Source organism: Natator depressus, chromosome 3 (genome assembly GCF_965152275.1).
Source record: "Natator depressus isolate rNatDep1 chromosome 3, rNatDep2.hap1, whole genome shotgun sequence".
NCBI classification, from domain to species: Eukaryota; Metazoa; Chordata; order Testudines; family Cheloniidae; genus Natator; species Natator depressus.
In genome coordinates this window covers 61,190,178-61,203,187 of record NC_134236.1, presented here as the reverse complement: position 1 = coordinate 61,203,187, position 13,010 = coordinate 61,190,178, and the positions used below count along the sequence as shown (strand labels likewise).

General features: G+C 37.9%; 1 protein-coding gene across 4 annotated transcripts in view; it reads right to left on the bottom strand.

The window, feature by feature from the left end:
• The window catches only part of MYO6 (myosin VI), a 182,967-nt gene that overhangs the window by 4,312 nt on the left and 165,645 nt on the right, over positions 1 to 13,010 (bottom strand). For 2 of the 4 annotated variants that reach the window (XM_074948001.1, XM_074948003.1), the window contains 4 exons: positions 8,282 to 8,385; positions 6,054 to 6,185; positions 3,454 to 3,480; positions 1,019 to 1,237 (listed from right to left, as the gene is read on the bottom strand). In XM_074948001.1, coding sequence (XP_074804102.1) covers positions 1,019 to 1,237; positions 3,454 to 3,480; positions 6,054 to 6,185; positions 8,282 to 8,385 — 482 coding nt within the window. The remainder of the gene's footprint in view (positions 1 to 1,018; positions 1,238 to 3,453; positions 3,481 to 6,053; positions 6,186 to 8,281; positions 8,386 to 13,010) is intronic. The other 2 variants (XM_074948002.1, XM_074948004.1) reach the window with 1 other exon arrangement.

Below are 13,010 nucleotides of genomic sequence, written 5' to 3'. Positions count from 1 at the left end.
TACGTGAATAACGTAGCGGGAGTCGACGTAGTTTTAGGTTGACTTACTGCGGTGTCTACACTGCACTGGGTCGATGGGAGACGCTCTCGCGTCGACTTACCTTACTCTTCTCATTCTGGTGGAATACTGGAGTCGATCAGAGAGTGTTCTGCGGATGATTAAGACCCACTAAATTGACCCCTGCTGCATCAATTGCAGCAGCACGATCCCCGGTAAAGAATATTTCAACACAAAGAGAGGAATGGTCTAACTGATCGCTTTTTTGGGGTCAGGAAATAATTTTCTCCTGGGTCAGGTTTGCAGAGACCCTGTGGGGGGCAGGGGTTCATCTTCCCCTGCAGCATGGGGCATGGGTCGCTTGCAGGATTAAACTAGTGTTAATGGTGAATTCTATGTAACTTGAAGTCTTTAAATCATGATCTCACGACTTCAATAACTCAGGCTAAGGTTAGAGATCTATTACAGGAGTGGGATGGTGAGGTTCTGTGGCCTGCAATGTACAGAAAGTCAGACTAGATGATCATGATAGTCCCTTCTGACCTTAAAATCTATGAGCCAATAAAAGTATCCTCTGGGCCATGAACAGTAAATGAAAGGGCAGCAGACTGAGGCTAGGTGGTGAGAGAAGGGGTCTCCCACAAGTCCAGGAAACATTTATAAACACATTGTTAAATATATAAATATTCAAAATTGTAGATAAATGGGTTTATGCCCTAATTTCTGACTTTTTAAAATTATCCTACTATTATAAACTATTTTTCATAATGGAATGATATGTTGCTTAAGTCTCTCCCCACCCACAACTACTTTCACTGCTACCTAAAATCAAATAAATAAAGCACTGACCACGCACTATTTCTTAGATCACTTTATGTCTTTATCTTTGGTTTTGATGTTGTTTTGGTCCAGAGGTTATTGGAATCTGTACCAAGCCTCTCACAGCTACAATATAAATATCAGCACTGAATATTTTCTATACTTGAGTTTTTCTTTTCAAAAATTAAGAGAATATACCAACCTGCTACAAGCAGAATAGGTGGCTTGTCAGGATGAAGTTCCATTTGTCGAGCAATCCAAGGCCCATCAAAATGTGCACACCACCAACCTTTCTTCTTATTTTGAGGATCTTTATACTGGTCTACTGGGCGAATGAAGGGAATGCGGAAGTAACGCTGTTGTCTGTTTATTTCAATCTCCTGTTGCCTAGCAGGCAACTGAGCTGTTGGGTTCTGTTGAGCTATTTACAGAAAACAGAGTTACAACTGCAGATAAAACAGCAAAAGCAGCCCTTCCCCCCAAACGCCTTCTTTTTCATGTGCAAAAAACTGAAACATTTCGTCATCAAATAATGTATTAATTACATTAAACCAATGCTAAAAAGCAAATTAGCTAAAACCACGTGACTCAAAATTTACCCTCCTGCATTTTCACAGTTAGCGCTCTTGCAATGGTAGTGACTTGGGAAGAGTTAGTGTTGGCCTACTTGGTAATTTGCAGCACAATGGTGTCTGGCCTTGAGCACGTCTATACAATGGGGTGGTTAAAAAGCCACTAGGGTTAGAGTAATACTGAAGATATACTGTTTTTCATCCAACCCTTTACAAACATAAAAGCAAAGTATTAAGCAGCAACTAGTCTATATTATAGTCTCTCTCTTCACAAAATCAAGTCATACCACAGACAAGCAATTTTAGATATGAAAGGCTAATGTAATATTGTAATATGTAAAGAAAGATGTTCTTTTGATAACAGAAAAATCTTGTAATATCATTAAAGACATATAACGTGTTAACAGAAATGCTGATTAATTTCCATTTATTACAAAACACTCACCAAAAATTGCTTTCTGAAATGTGCATTGAACTTACAAATTAGAATTACTTTCTGAGACTCTCAGGGCTTGTCTCCACTTACCAGGGGATATACACGCAGCGATTGAGCCACCAGGGATCGATTTAGCGGGTCTAATGAAGACCCGCTAAATTGAACACTGATCTCTCTCCTGTCGACCCAGCGCGGTGGAGACACTACAATAAGTCGACCTAAGGTACATCGACTCCAGCTAGGTCATTCATGTAGCTGGAGTTGCGTAACTTAGGTCGACTTAGTACTGTAATGTAGACCTGCCCTCAAAAAGTATTTACTGTATGTCATTAAAATCAGCTCAGTTGAACAAAAATTTACAGGAGACAAGCATATATTTAGGCAACTCGTTTCATGTTTAAGAAGTTCTGAAAGCAAGACCGATGCTTCTAAATAGCAACCTTAATATTAATAGATATTAGTCACCTATTAAGTAGCAAATCTATACTGGAACTTTAATAAATTAAAAATTGGCAGACACATTTAATGTATATATTTCTGCAGTTTCATAAACAAGACATTAGCGAAGAGAATAGCAAGCCGCACTTGCTATTTCTTCCATTTGTACGGGACTAGAATGGTTCATTAAAGTGTAGAAAGCAACATCTGAAAAAAGGCCTGAAATGTAAATGTTAGTGCCTGAAAATTATACAGAAAACAAGAATTTTTCATGTCCACATAAGAAAAACAAGAAAAGATTTTCTACAGATCAGGTTTTTAGTAAAGTTTATTACATATGAGTTATCTGTGGATACCACTTGTATACACTAACGTTGATAAAACACGTTCTATATGAAAGAATAAAATTTTGTATTTATTTACATTAAACTGCATAGAACTTCACAAATCTTTGTGAATTGCCTAAATGTGCATCACAACACACCGAAGACATGCTACTGTAAAACACATCTCTGCATTACAACAGCAATCAGTAAGTCTTATTTCTATCCTTTTGCACATTTATGTTAATCTAAAGGATAAAAATTCTGAGCAGTCAGCTTAGCTTTCACTTTTCAATGCTAGATATTTTGACACATACAGAACTACTCCATTTTAAAAAAGAAGCCAGCACCCTAACGTTAGTTTTTGTTCTAAGAGAACAGCTGCTATATTAAGTTGATTGCAGAGTTTTGCTACAGTAGAAAAATGTGTACAAATATAATAAAAAGGGTAGAATTAAAATAATAGCATAGCATTTCTTGAAATAAAAAATGAGATTAACCTACACCAATTAACCTACATCAAAAAGGTGTTTTTCCCAACATGTAGGATCTCATTATGAAAAGAAATCCAAAAATATACAACCATTAGAGAAACTAAGTGCGTGAGGTAAAATCTTTAATTGGACCAACTTCTGTTGGTGAGAGAGACATGCTTTCAAGCTATACAGGGCTGTGGTGATGGAATACATATAGCCATTAAGTGTCCACATCTTGAGTTAATGTTTTTTGTGGTCAGTGAATTAATATTTTTGATTGGTATACTTCGATTCTACATACAAACATAGCAAAACGCTGTTCAACTGAAGTTAGTATAGAACTTACAAATGTTCCTATTCATTAAAGTTATCTTAACCATCTCCCCACTTACTTGAGTTGTTGAAAACTGGTGCAAAATCTGTAAACAAATATTCCATATTGAAGGAAACATAACAATGTTGACGCTGTTAAAGTTAAACTTTACGAAATACTGAAAATGTATCACCAAACCAGGTGACAAATGGAGAGTCCTCTTGTAATGGAAATGTGGGTGCTGAGGTAATTCTCTGCCTTTCTGTGCTATTTATTGACAAGAAGAAAATGTTTTCTTGTATTATGTTTCACAAATGTATGGTTGCTTATACTCTAACTAGGATATAAAATTGAAATTGATTTTTCAGTGACTTATAGTCCCAGTCACAAAAAACAAATGAACAAAAAACAGTGGTACAGGTATACTCAGCACAGATTGCAAGGATACATCTTTGTTAGTTATTTCATGTGATACCTTTAAAAAACTTTTGACATTTTTACATGGAAAGAAAAATGATTCTTTAATTTGCCACAGTTCTGTTGATATCTAGGAAAGAGAAATGCAGCTCCATTTTTTTTGGCACTGTAAAACCCACTAATTCTAATCCCTTCTCTGAACCAGTGCTCATTGAACATGTTCTATTTCTCATGCCCACTGACATCTAATTACAGGACAGTTTGCATAAAACTACAATATATTAGTGAGTGGATAAAAACAGAAATATGTCATTTGAATCATGTATTCAGTGACATCTAAAAGAATTATAGCACAAGCATCCGAGAAATCAGGTAAGCAATTATTCACTATAGTGAAGATTAGTTATAATACGTGGAACTGAAATGTTCATTTAGTGTAATTACTTACAATAATAAGAATTTACTGTGACACTAATATGAATTTCTAAAGGTCAGTATCAACAGCAATGATCCAACTTTTATAAAGAAATATAATGCCAGATTTTAAGAAAATGAAGGAAAAAAACTATAATGAAAAACTAGAGTTGCTATAAAATTGATTGCTATGTGGTTTATTCACTCAAATACAATACAAAGGTGGGTCTCCCACAGAGAGCCATAAGAGTTGCATACATACATCCAAAGTGACTGCACTGGCGCCTCCTTGCGGCAGATGTTCAGTGAAGGTACTCCACAGGGAGGGCAGTCAGTGACCAGATAAATGGCCTGGTAAAGGACTTAAAAGGAGGTACTGGATAAAGGAACAGAACGGGGGAGGGGGTTGGGGGATTCCTATGATTGGTATATCAGGGAGCCAACCCCCCACCTCATTCTCATAGCCCTCTTTAACCCTCTTACGAGGCTGGTGGATAGTAAGGTTCAAGCCATGGGCTGGCTGGGGGACCTGGATGGAAACAAAGTGGGGCTGGTGGAAGCCCCGGAAAATTGATTTGAATAAGCATGAATTAAACAAGGGGGGCTTGTGGAAGCCCCGGAGAATTGATTTGAATAAGCATGGATTTGCCTGCACTGTACACTTTATCTGCCGGGTAGTCCCAGACATCTATATAATAAAGTTGCGGCCTGATTAAAACCCATAACAAGTCTCCTGTCCTTCTTGCGGTATACCCAGACAAGTAGATCCGTGCTCTTTAATGCACATTATTCCCATTAACACCAAATAGTGTTATATGCACTCTCTGAAAATACACCTGTATCATCCATCTAATTCCTTAAAAGGCAAAAGCATTCATTCTCATTAGTGCAGTGTTTGAAATTTCACGTAGTGAACACCATTAATGAGACCAGCAGGGTGAGAGAAAGACTGTAAATTGTCCCATTTTCACACATTTTTAATATTAAAGTTTATTGAACAGAAGTTAAACTGTAAAAAAGTTTAAGTTGTTGGTTAAAATGAACCAGCAGGGAACACAAGCAGTTGCTGGATAAACACAGGTTAAAAAAAATCTTGTCTTCAATATGTTTTATGTCATGCTTATTCTGAAAACAATCATACCATGGAGCAGCCACCAGCTAAAATTGTCTGCTTTTTTATTAGTATTGCAGCAAGCCAATTTTTTTTTTTTTTTTACAGCCACTGTTGGTTCAGGTACAGCAGGTTGACTATAAGAATATTTAGAATCTCTGATTTGGTCTATCTTTGATAATACCTACCAGAATTCTGATAATATCTACCAGAATATCTGGCAGAATTCAGAGGGAGGGTTCTCTGCTAACTATAACCTGATTCCTAAATAATCTAAGAAAGTTTTGTGTGTGTGTTATAGGATGAAGCTGAAGTAGCTTCTAATACAGCTTTTACAAAGAGTGCTCTTCATCAGCTAAGCCTTAAGTATCTTTCTGCCCAGTGGTTAACTTCTAACAAACTGCCAGCACACAAAATACCAAATTTAAAACGATTTCTAACTTATAGCAAATGTGAATTAGTAGATATGATTGTTCAGAAAATAATGATTCTGGTTAACTTATACTGGATTTTATGAGTAACACCGTATCTTAACTGCAAACTATTGGTCTTAAAATCGGTTTAAAAAGTATTTTACCTACTTTCATACAAACATATTTAAACAAAATCACCCTTTTCTTCAACATAACAGAGAAAAATATTTTAAAAAATAATCTGCTTGTTTGTTCTAGAAACATTTCACTTGAAATTTTTTCCCTATTTATTAAAAAAAAAAACAAAAACAAAACTTCTCTCACCATAGTCAGTGACTGATTTTGGAGCACGCTGTTCTGTTTCTGTATTACGTTTCTTATTCTTGGATTTCCACGCATGATACACTTTTAGTCGTCTGTGAAACTCTTCTCTGCAAGCTGCCAATAGTTCAATATCTGTCTCAAAAACACCAGGGAAGGAAAGAGTGCAAAAAATCAGATGACAAACCTATTTACAAAATACGTTATATATATTAGTTATACAATTTTAGAGCAAGTTACAACATAACAGTATTTCGTACAATGCAAGTCAATTGAAAGCTTGTAACAAGTGAGAGACAATGCACAAGCACCACAATATGGACCTTTGGCATTCCTGATTGCAGCAGGACTGACAGATACAAGCAGACTAGGCAATATCTTTAATACCACCCATACATTACTGGGTAATAAGTTTGTGTGTGTCAGTCTCTGATAAACTCCCACTCATGTGAAAGTCACACACCACACTTATCAGTTCAGCTGAGGTGGAATGAGCAAGGGAGGGGGAGGAGGAATGGCAAGCGACTGGCTTCACATCACGCTTGAAGGTGGATCCAAATGCTGGTGAGACCCTCTTCACTGTCCCTTGCTTGCATATTCTTCTCCTTACTAAAGTCCAGGGGCAAGATCACCGCCTATGCTCTGGCCCCTTTGTGATGTGTAAAAAGGCCTAGTGGCATAAAGGGAATCTAAAAGACCCATATTCAGCCATAGAGGATTCCCCTGGTGCAGGATCTGTGGAAGACAGCTGTAAGACTGACTCCCAAGGACTCCCTTGCAAGTACTGGCAGAGGAGGTATACTGCGATGTGGGAGTGGCGAGAAGAGAAACGTAAAGATTCACAGTTGGATTTTCTAGTGTTTTTCCCCAGTACCCCCAGGGTCCAAGCATCCTTCTCCTTCTCCCTCTCCTCACACTGGAAGCCGAATGCAGTGGACAGCCTGGAAGGTTTTTTTCTCTTTTCTGGAGGTAGGGACGGCCTAGCAGCAGCTGACTGGCTGCCAGGTTTGGAACAGTCATCTAGAGTTATGATTTTCAATTTGCTTTCTTTGCCTATTAATTACTACAAGCAGAACTTGCTTCATTCCTGCCAACCATACAGGGAACTAGCTTGCTGAGAAAACACTCGGCAGCCTGGCTACTCAATCAAGGCCTGGACTTTTTCCTTTAAACAGAGATGGTTACTTTTGCCAAATTATCTGGCCCATACAGACAATAGATGGTAGAACGATACCAAATGCATGTCACTGGTCACCTAAGAGGATTTGAACTGGGTTCACCAGAGGTGAACAGCTAAGTGCATTAACCCACTGCACGCCCTAGTCTGCAGCCAACAGTGTCTTAATCCAAAAACTCAAAAATTATAAAAGAAAAGGCTCAAATTTAAGGCTAATTCAGTGGTTTAAAAACAAATCTTGAGAATGGATAGATTTCTATCTAAGATATCCAAGGAGGAATGAGGCATCTGACAGATACATCCATTAGCCTCAAGATAGATATCTTTTCCAAAATATAAACCAATTGTTCATAATTGACACAAGGTAACAGTTATAATACAATATAAAGGAATATTACAGATTATCGGGCTGGTGGAGGGGATTAGCCTTGTTAGTCTGTATACAGAAAATGATGCATCTGAAGAATGCCCAAATAAATCTGTTAGTCTTTAAGGTGCCACCAGACTCCTTGTTATTACAAATTAGTTGATCTCTTCATGATACTGAAAATATCTAAGTATTATATAGACAAGATGTAGCTTCTGAGAAAATTAAGCAAATACTAATTTGATCAGCTACAATGTCAACACATCTAGATTGTGTTTTAAATTAACTCATTATGTTCCTTTTAGTTTTGGTGAAGGCAAGAAATTACAGTTATAAACTTAGAAGATCTTACAAATTCAGGGTAAAACCACATGTATTTAGTTCCATTTCACTGAAATATAAATTATTTTTAAACAATGTCATTAAGAATTTATAGCAAGTTACTCCTGACTGAAGTGTATTAATTTCACAGATACAACTATGAATATAACAGGTAACATAATAGCATCTGTTTCCTCAAAGGGAAATGGCATATTTGCTCTCTCCTTTGGAGAAAAGTCATTCAAGTTAGTTTTTCATCTGAGACTAAATTAGTGAGTTCAAAATTCTGTCCTGGTGAAAGAGGAGATAGATTTATTGTACTATTGGAACACAATCCCCCTCAGTCCCAAGCAAACATAAACTTACCACAGGAAGTATTGATTGTATCACGAAGTTCTGCATATTTCCACTTACTAAGATCATGCTTCTTAGTGCCAGCCGCAGCTTTTGTGGCTTGAACTACAGGGCCCCTACAGTTATAACAAGAATAACAATAAACAATAATAATAATGTTCAATGTACAGAAAGGAAAGGAGAGTGAGAAGAAATATTAGAGACAACAGGATAAGCAGATTGCGCAATCATCTCTATGCAATACGCATTACATTGAAAAACATTATATGTTCTAAGAGCTGAATGCAAAAAAGACAAAATAAAATTCACCTCATAATTTCCAGCAGCATAATATATCTTTATTGTAACATATTGGCATTATTAAAAAGAAACTCGACTCGGAGTATAATTTAGATCCAAAATCTGACTTACCTCAAATATATTTTGTATGTACTTTGTATTCTAAATGTTCAATTTACTCATTTGCAAAGAGATTAAAACAAACTAGAAGTTAATATATAAGTGTGGCTTGCTGAAAACAAGGCTGTGTGTATTCCACTACTCTTTTTGCAGCAGCTTTTAAATATAAACTGTTCCCAGAACTACATATAGTCCTGAGGACATCAGTAATACTGATGCAGAATAAAGGCAGTAAACAACAACAGCAAAGTAAATTTTAAGTTCCACTAGCAAAACAAGGGTGAGGGAAAATGACAAAGTAGAAAAGAACAAAATTTAAAGGGAAACACCTTACACTGTCTAAAAACACAGAGAATAAATAAAATAATCAATGTTTCATCCAAAACTCCCAATGTAATAGAAGAAATAAAATTAATTCTAAATTAAAGTAACTTTAAAGTGTCTCACTTATTCACAAAAAATCAGCATTAAGTAACATGGATGGAAAGGCCACGAGACACCGCCATTCACAGAACAAAGGCTGAAAGACATAGGACTCCATGGTAATCCATGAAAGTTAGGACTAACTACATCAGGCCCAGACAAATGATAAAATGACCTAACTTGATACTCTGATGATTTTTCAAATATATCAGTCTTCACTGTAGTACATTCAAGGCAGAGAAATTTAATATCCTATAATATACTACTGTCATTTGATTTTGAACAATAATACAGATAATATCTTTATTTTTCGCTCTTAGCAATTATGACTGAGGGATGAAAGCACTCTCTTCATATCTGTGATTATCCTGTGCATTAACACGACTCAGATTGGTATTGCAGCATCACCATCCCTAATGAATGACAGAACATGTTGAATTGTTGAGTGATTTGAGATAACAGATACAAGAGTTTGGTAGCCTCTACTAAAGCCCAGGAATAAGCCAGGAAGCAGACTAAATTATCTCAAACTCTGGGAGGATCCATTCTCCAGGCCAGGGGTTGAGGTTATTACCAGGGTAGCACATCACTAGATATAGGCATATCACTAAAAAAAATGAACATAAGAAACAATATACCATGTTCTTTTTGTGCAACTTTGTATTGTAGTCATGTCTTTGCATGAGTACAATATCATTAGAATGCAACTAGGTATATGTATATGACAGAAAGTTTACTTTTCTGTAAAGTACAGAGTGATATCTAGATATAGTCTCATTTTGTTTTTATGAAGTTACACAAGTTCTCCAAACTCCTAGAGTGTATTACACTTCTAAAATTATCAAGATATAATTATATTAATTTTAATATATTATGTAATTTATACAAAAACATATTAATCATGGAAGCTTATTCAGCTATAGGTGTTTGGACAACTTGTGTAACTTCACACTCACTCACGAGAGATTCTATTTGGGATTTCTCCAGTGACATGGGGCATCTAGTTGTGATAGTCCTTGGAGCAGACAGAATACTACATACACAAATAATCATCAAGGGGATAGAATAAAACCAGCTAATTTATACAAACATCCTTGTTAATAGCAACTCAAACAACAACTCACATGTAAATGATTAACTCTTCAATTCCTTACTCTTTAAAGCAATCTCCAACCTGTTATGACCATTCTCATGTGCACTTACTGACTTGTAATGACAGCCCTCAATTACAAATATATTACTACACGTGTGACAAGTTCATACAGAAGTTATATTCTTCATCCACTAAACAATACAAAGTTGAAATACATTTTGAAAACATTTTCCTCCCTCTATAATTACAAGACACTAATATAAAATATGTATATAAAATCTCACCTGTGAAACAAATGACTAAATGGAAGACTACTTTTAAAAAATATTTTAATACACTGTTAAAATATCAGGAGTATGCCATTAAAGGATTGTTGTTAAATGTAATTTCCGCTACATGTCTAACCTTCCTGAACCATTAATTTGACAAATCCTGAGGATTTTCCTTATTTAGCAACATCATCCATCACTCCTAAGAATCCCCTACAGAGTTTAGATCAACAGAAGTAAGCCAGAAGGTCTCTGGTCAAACAAGTAATCTTTAAGAATGTTAATCCAATTGAATGGCTAAGCCTTTCCATTACAGTACTACTCTGTGCTGAGATCACCACTTTGTTTTTTTCTACATGGTTTTAAATAGCCTGGAAGTAGTAAGAACAATAACACCCACTTCATACTGTTAGTCTTCATTACTGTACTCACAATCCAAATAATGGGTATGGACCAAAATCAGAATGGCAGTTGATTATTAAAATTCAGTCTCAAAAAGGAGGTTACTTACCTGTAACTGGAGGTTCTTCAAGATGGCTGGTCCCTATCTGTATTCCACATGGGATATACACAAGTGCATTATGTGCTGCAGTCCAGAATTTCTTGCAAGCAGCATCCGTTGGCCCACATGTAGCTCTCCTGTGCTCTCTAATGAGGGCAAAATGGACTGTGTGGGCTGATGCCTGTCCAGTTTCCCATTCTTACCACAATATAACCAATCTGCAGCTGAGGGGACAGAGGGTGGGTAGTGGAAATCAGATACGGACCACACATCTCGAAGAACCTCCAGTTCCAGATAAAATCCTCCATTTTTTCCCTGGGTGATGGTCCCTATGTGTGTTCCACACGTGGAAGATTAACAAGCAGTAAGCAAACAGATGGTGGGTGTGAGGAGGCAGAAGTGATAGCAGTCTGTAGTACTGCTGTCCCCACAGCTGTCTGCGCAGTTCATAACTGCACCAGGGGATAATGTCTTGTGAAGGTATGCAAAGAGCTGCAAGTAGCTCTCCTACATATCTCTCTAGTACGGGTATGTCTCAGAGATGCAGCTGAAGTAGCTTGCCCCCGGTAGAATGAGCTTTTACCTCTTGGGAGGTTGTGGGTAGGAGGAGAATGCCAGCTAGTTGGTAACAAAGGGTAATATAACCCGAGATCCATTTCAACAGTCTCTAAGCCGATACACGGTGATTTCTTGATTGCTCTGCAATGGAAACAAATAGTTTCAGCGTCTTTCTAATGTCCTTTGTTCTATGTGGTGTGACAAAGTTCCTGCTCTACCTTGGTGGGTCTTGCGCTTATTGGTGGATTTGCTCCCCTTGGAGCTTCACGGCAGCCCTCATCTTGGCCGTTTTTCTGAATTCACAGTCCAGGTCGATGACTCCTGTGTCTGACCAGGAGTTGGGAGGATTTGGGGGGAACCCAGGCCCGCCCTCTACTCCGGGTTCCAGCCCAGGGCCCTGTGGAATGCAACTGTCTAGAGTGCCTCCTGGAACAGCTGTGTGACAGCTACAATTCCCTGGCTACTTCCCCATGGCCTCCTCCCAACACCTTCTTTATCCTCACCATAGGACCTTCCTCCTGGTGTCAGATAATGCTTTTACACCTCAGTCCCCCAACATTCCGCGTTCTCACTCTCAGCTCCTAGTGCCTCTTGCTCCCAGCTCCTCGCACGCACACCACAAACTGAAGTGAGCTCCTTTTTAAAACCCAGGTGCCCTGATTAGCCTGCCTTAATTGATTCTAGCAGCTTCTTGATTGGCTGCAGGTGTTCTAATCAGCCTGTCTTAATTGTCTCCAGAAGGTTCCTGATTGTCCTGGAACCTTCCCTGTTACCTTACCCAGGGAAAAGGGACCTACTCAGCCTGGGGCTAATATATCTGCCTTCTATTACTCTCCTATAGCCATCTGGCCTGACCCTGTCACAGTGGATAAAAAGCTAAAGTGCTCCAGATGTCCAGAAAATGCAGCCTTCTCTCCTCTTCCAAGGCACATGGCTTAGGAAAAAATACAGGTGAGTGGATGACCTGACTCATCTGAAACTCGGAAACTACTGTAGGTTTGAATCTCACGTGGGGGCGTAGCAAGATCTTTTCTTTATGGAATGTAGTTTATGGTGGGCCTGTCATAAGCACTCCCAGTTCATTGACTCTTCTGGCCGACGCTCTAGCTATCAAAAAGGCCACCTTCATGGAAGGATGGATCATAGAGCATGTGGCCAGTGACTCAGAGAGAGTCTTAGGGAGAGTGATGATAGAACAAAATTGAGATACCACTGAGGTGAAAACTTCACCAATGGTGGAAAGAATCTGAGAATCCACTCAGGGTGTGTGAACGATCTGAGAATCCACAGGAGGATGGAACACACTGATTGCAGCTAAATACACCCACAGGGAACTGAATGCAAGATCCAAAGAGTTGAGGGTAAGGAGATATTCTAAGATATCAGAAATTCCAATGGAGTCTGGAACAAAATGAATATCAATGAGTCCAAGTGTAAAACTGCTTCCATTTAGTTGAGTAACAGCTTCTTGTAGAATCTTTGCTACTTTAGTTAAAG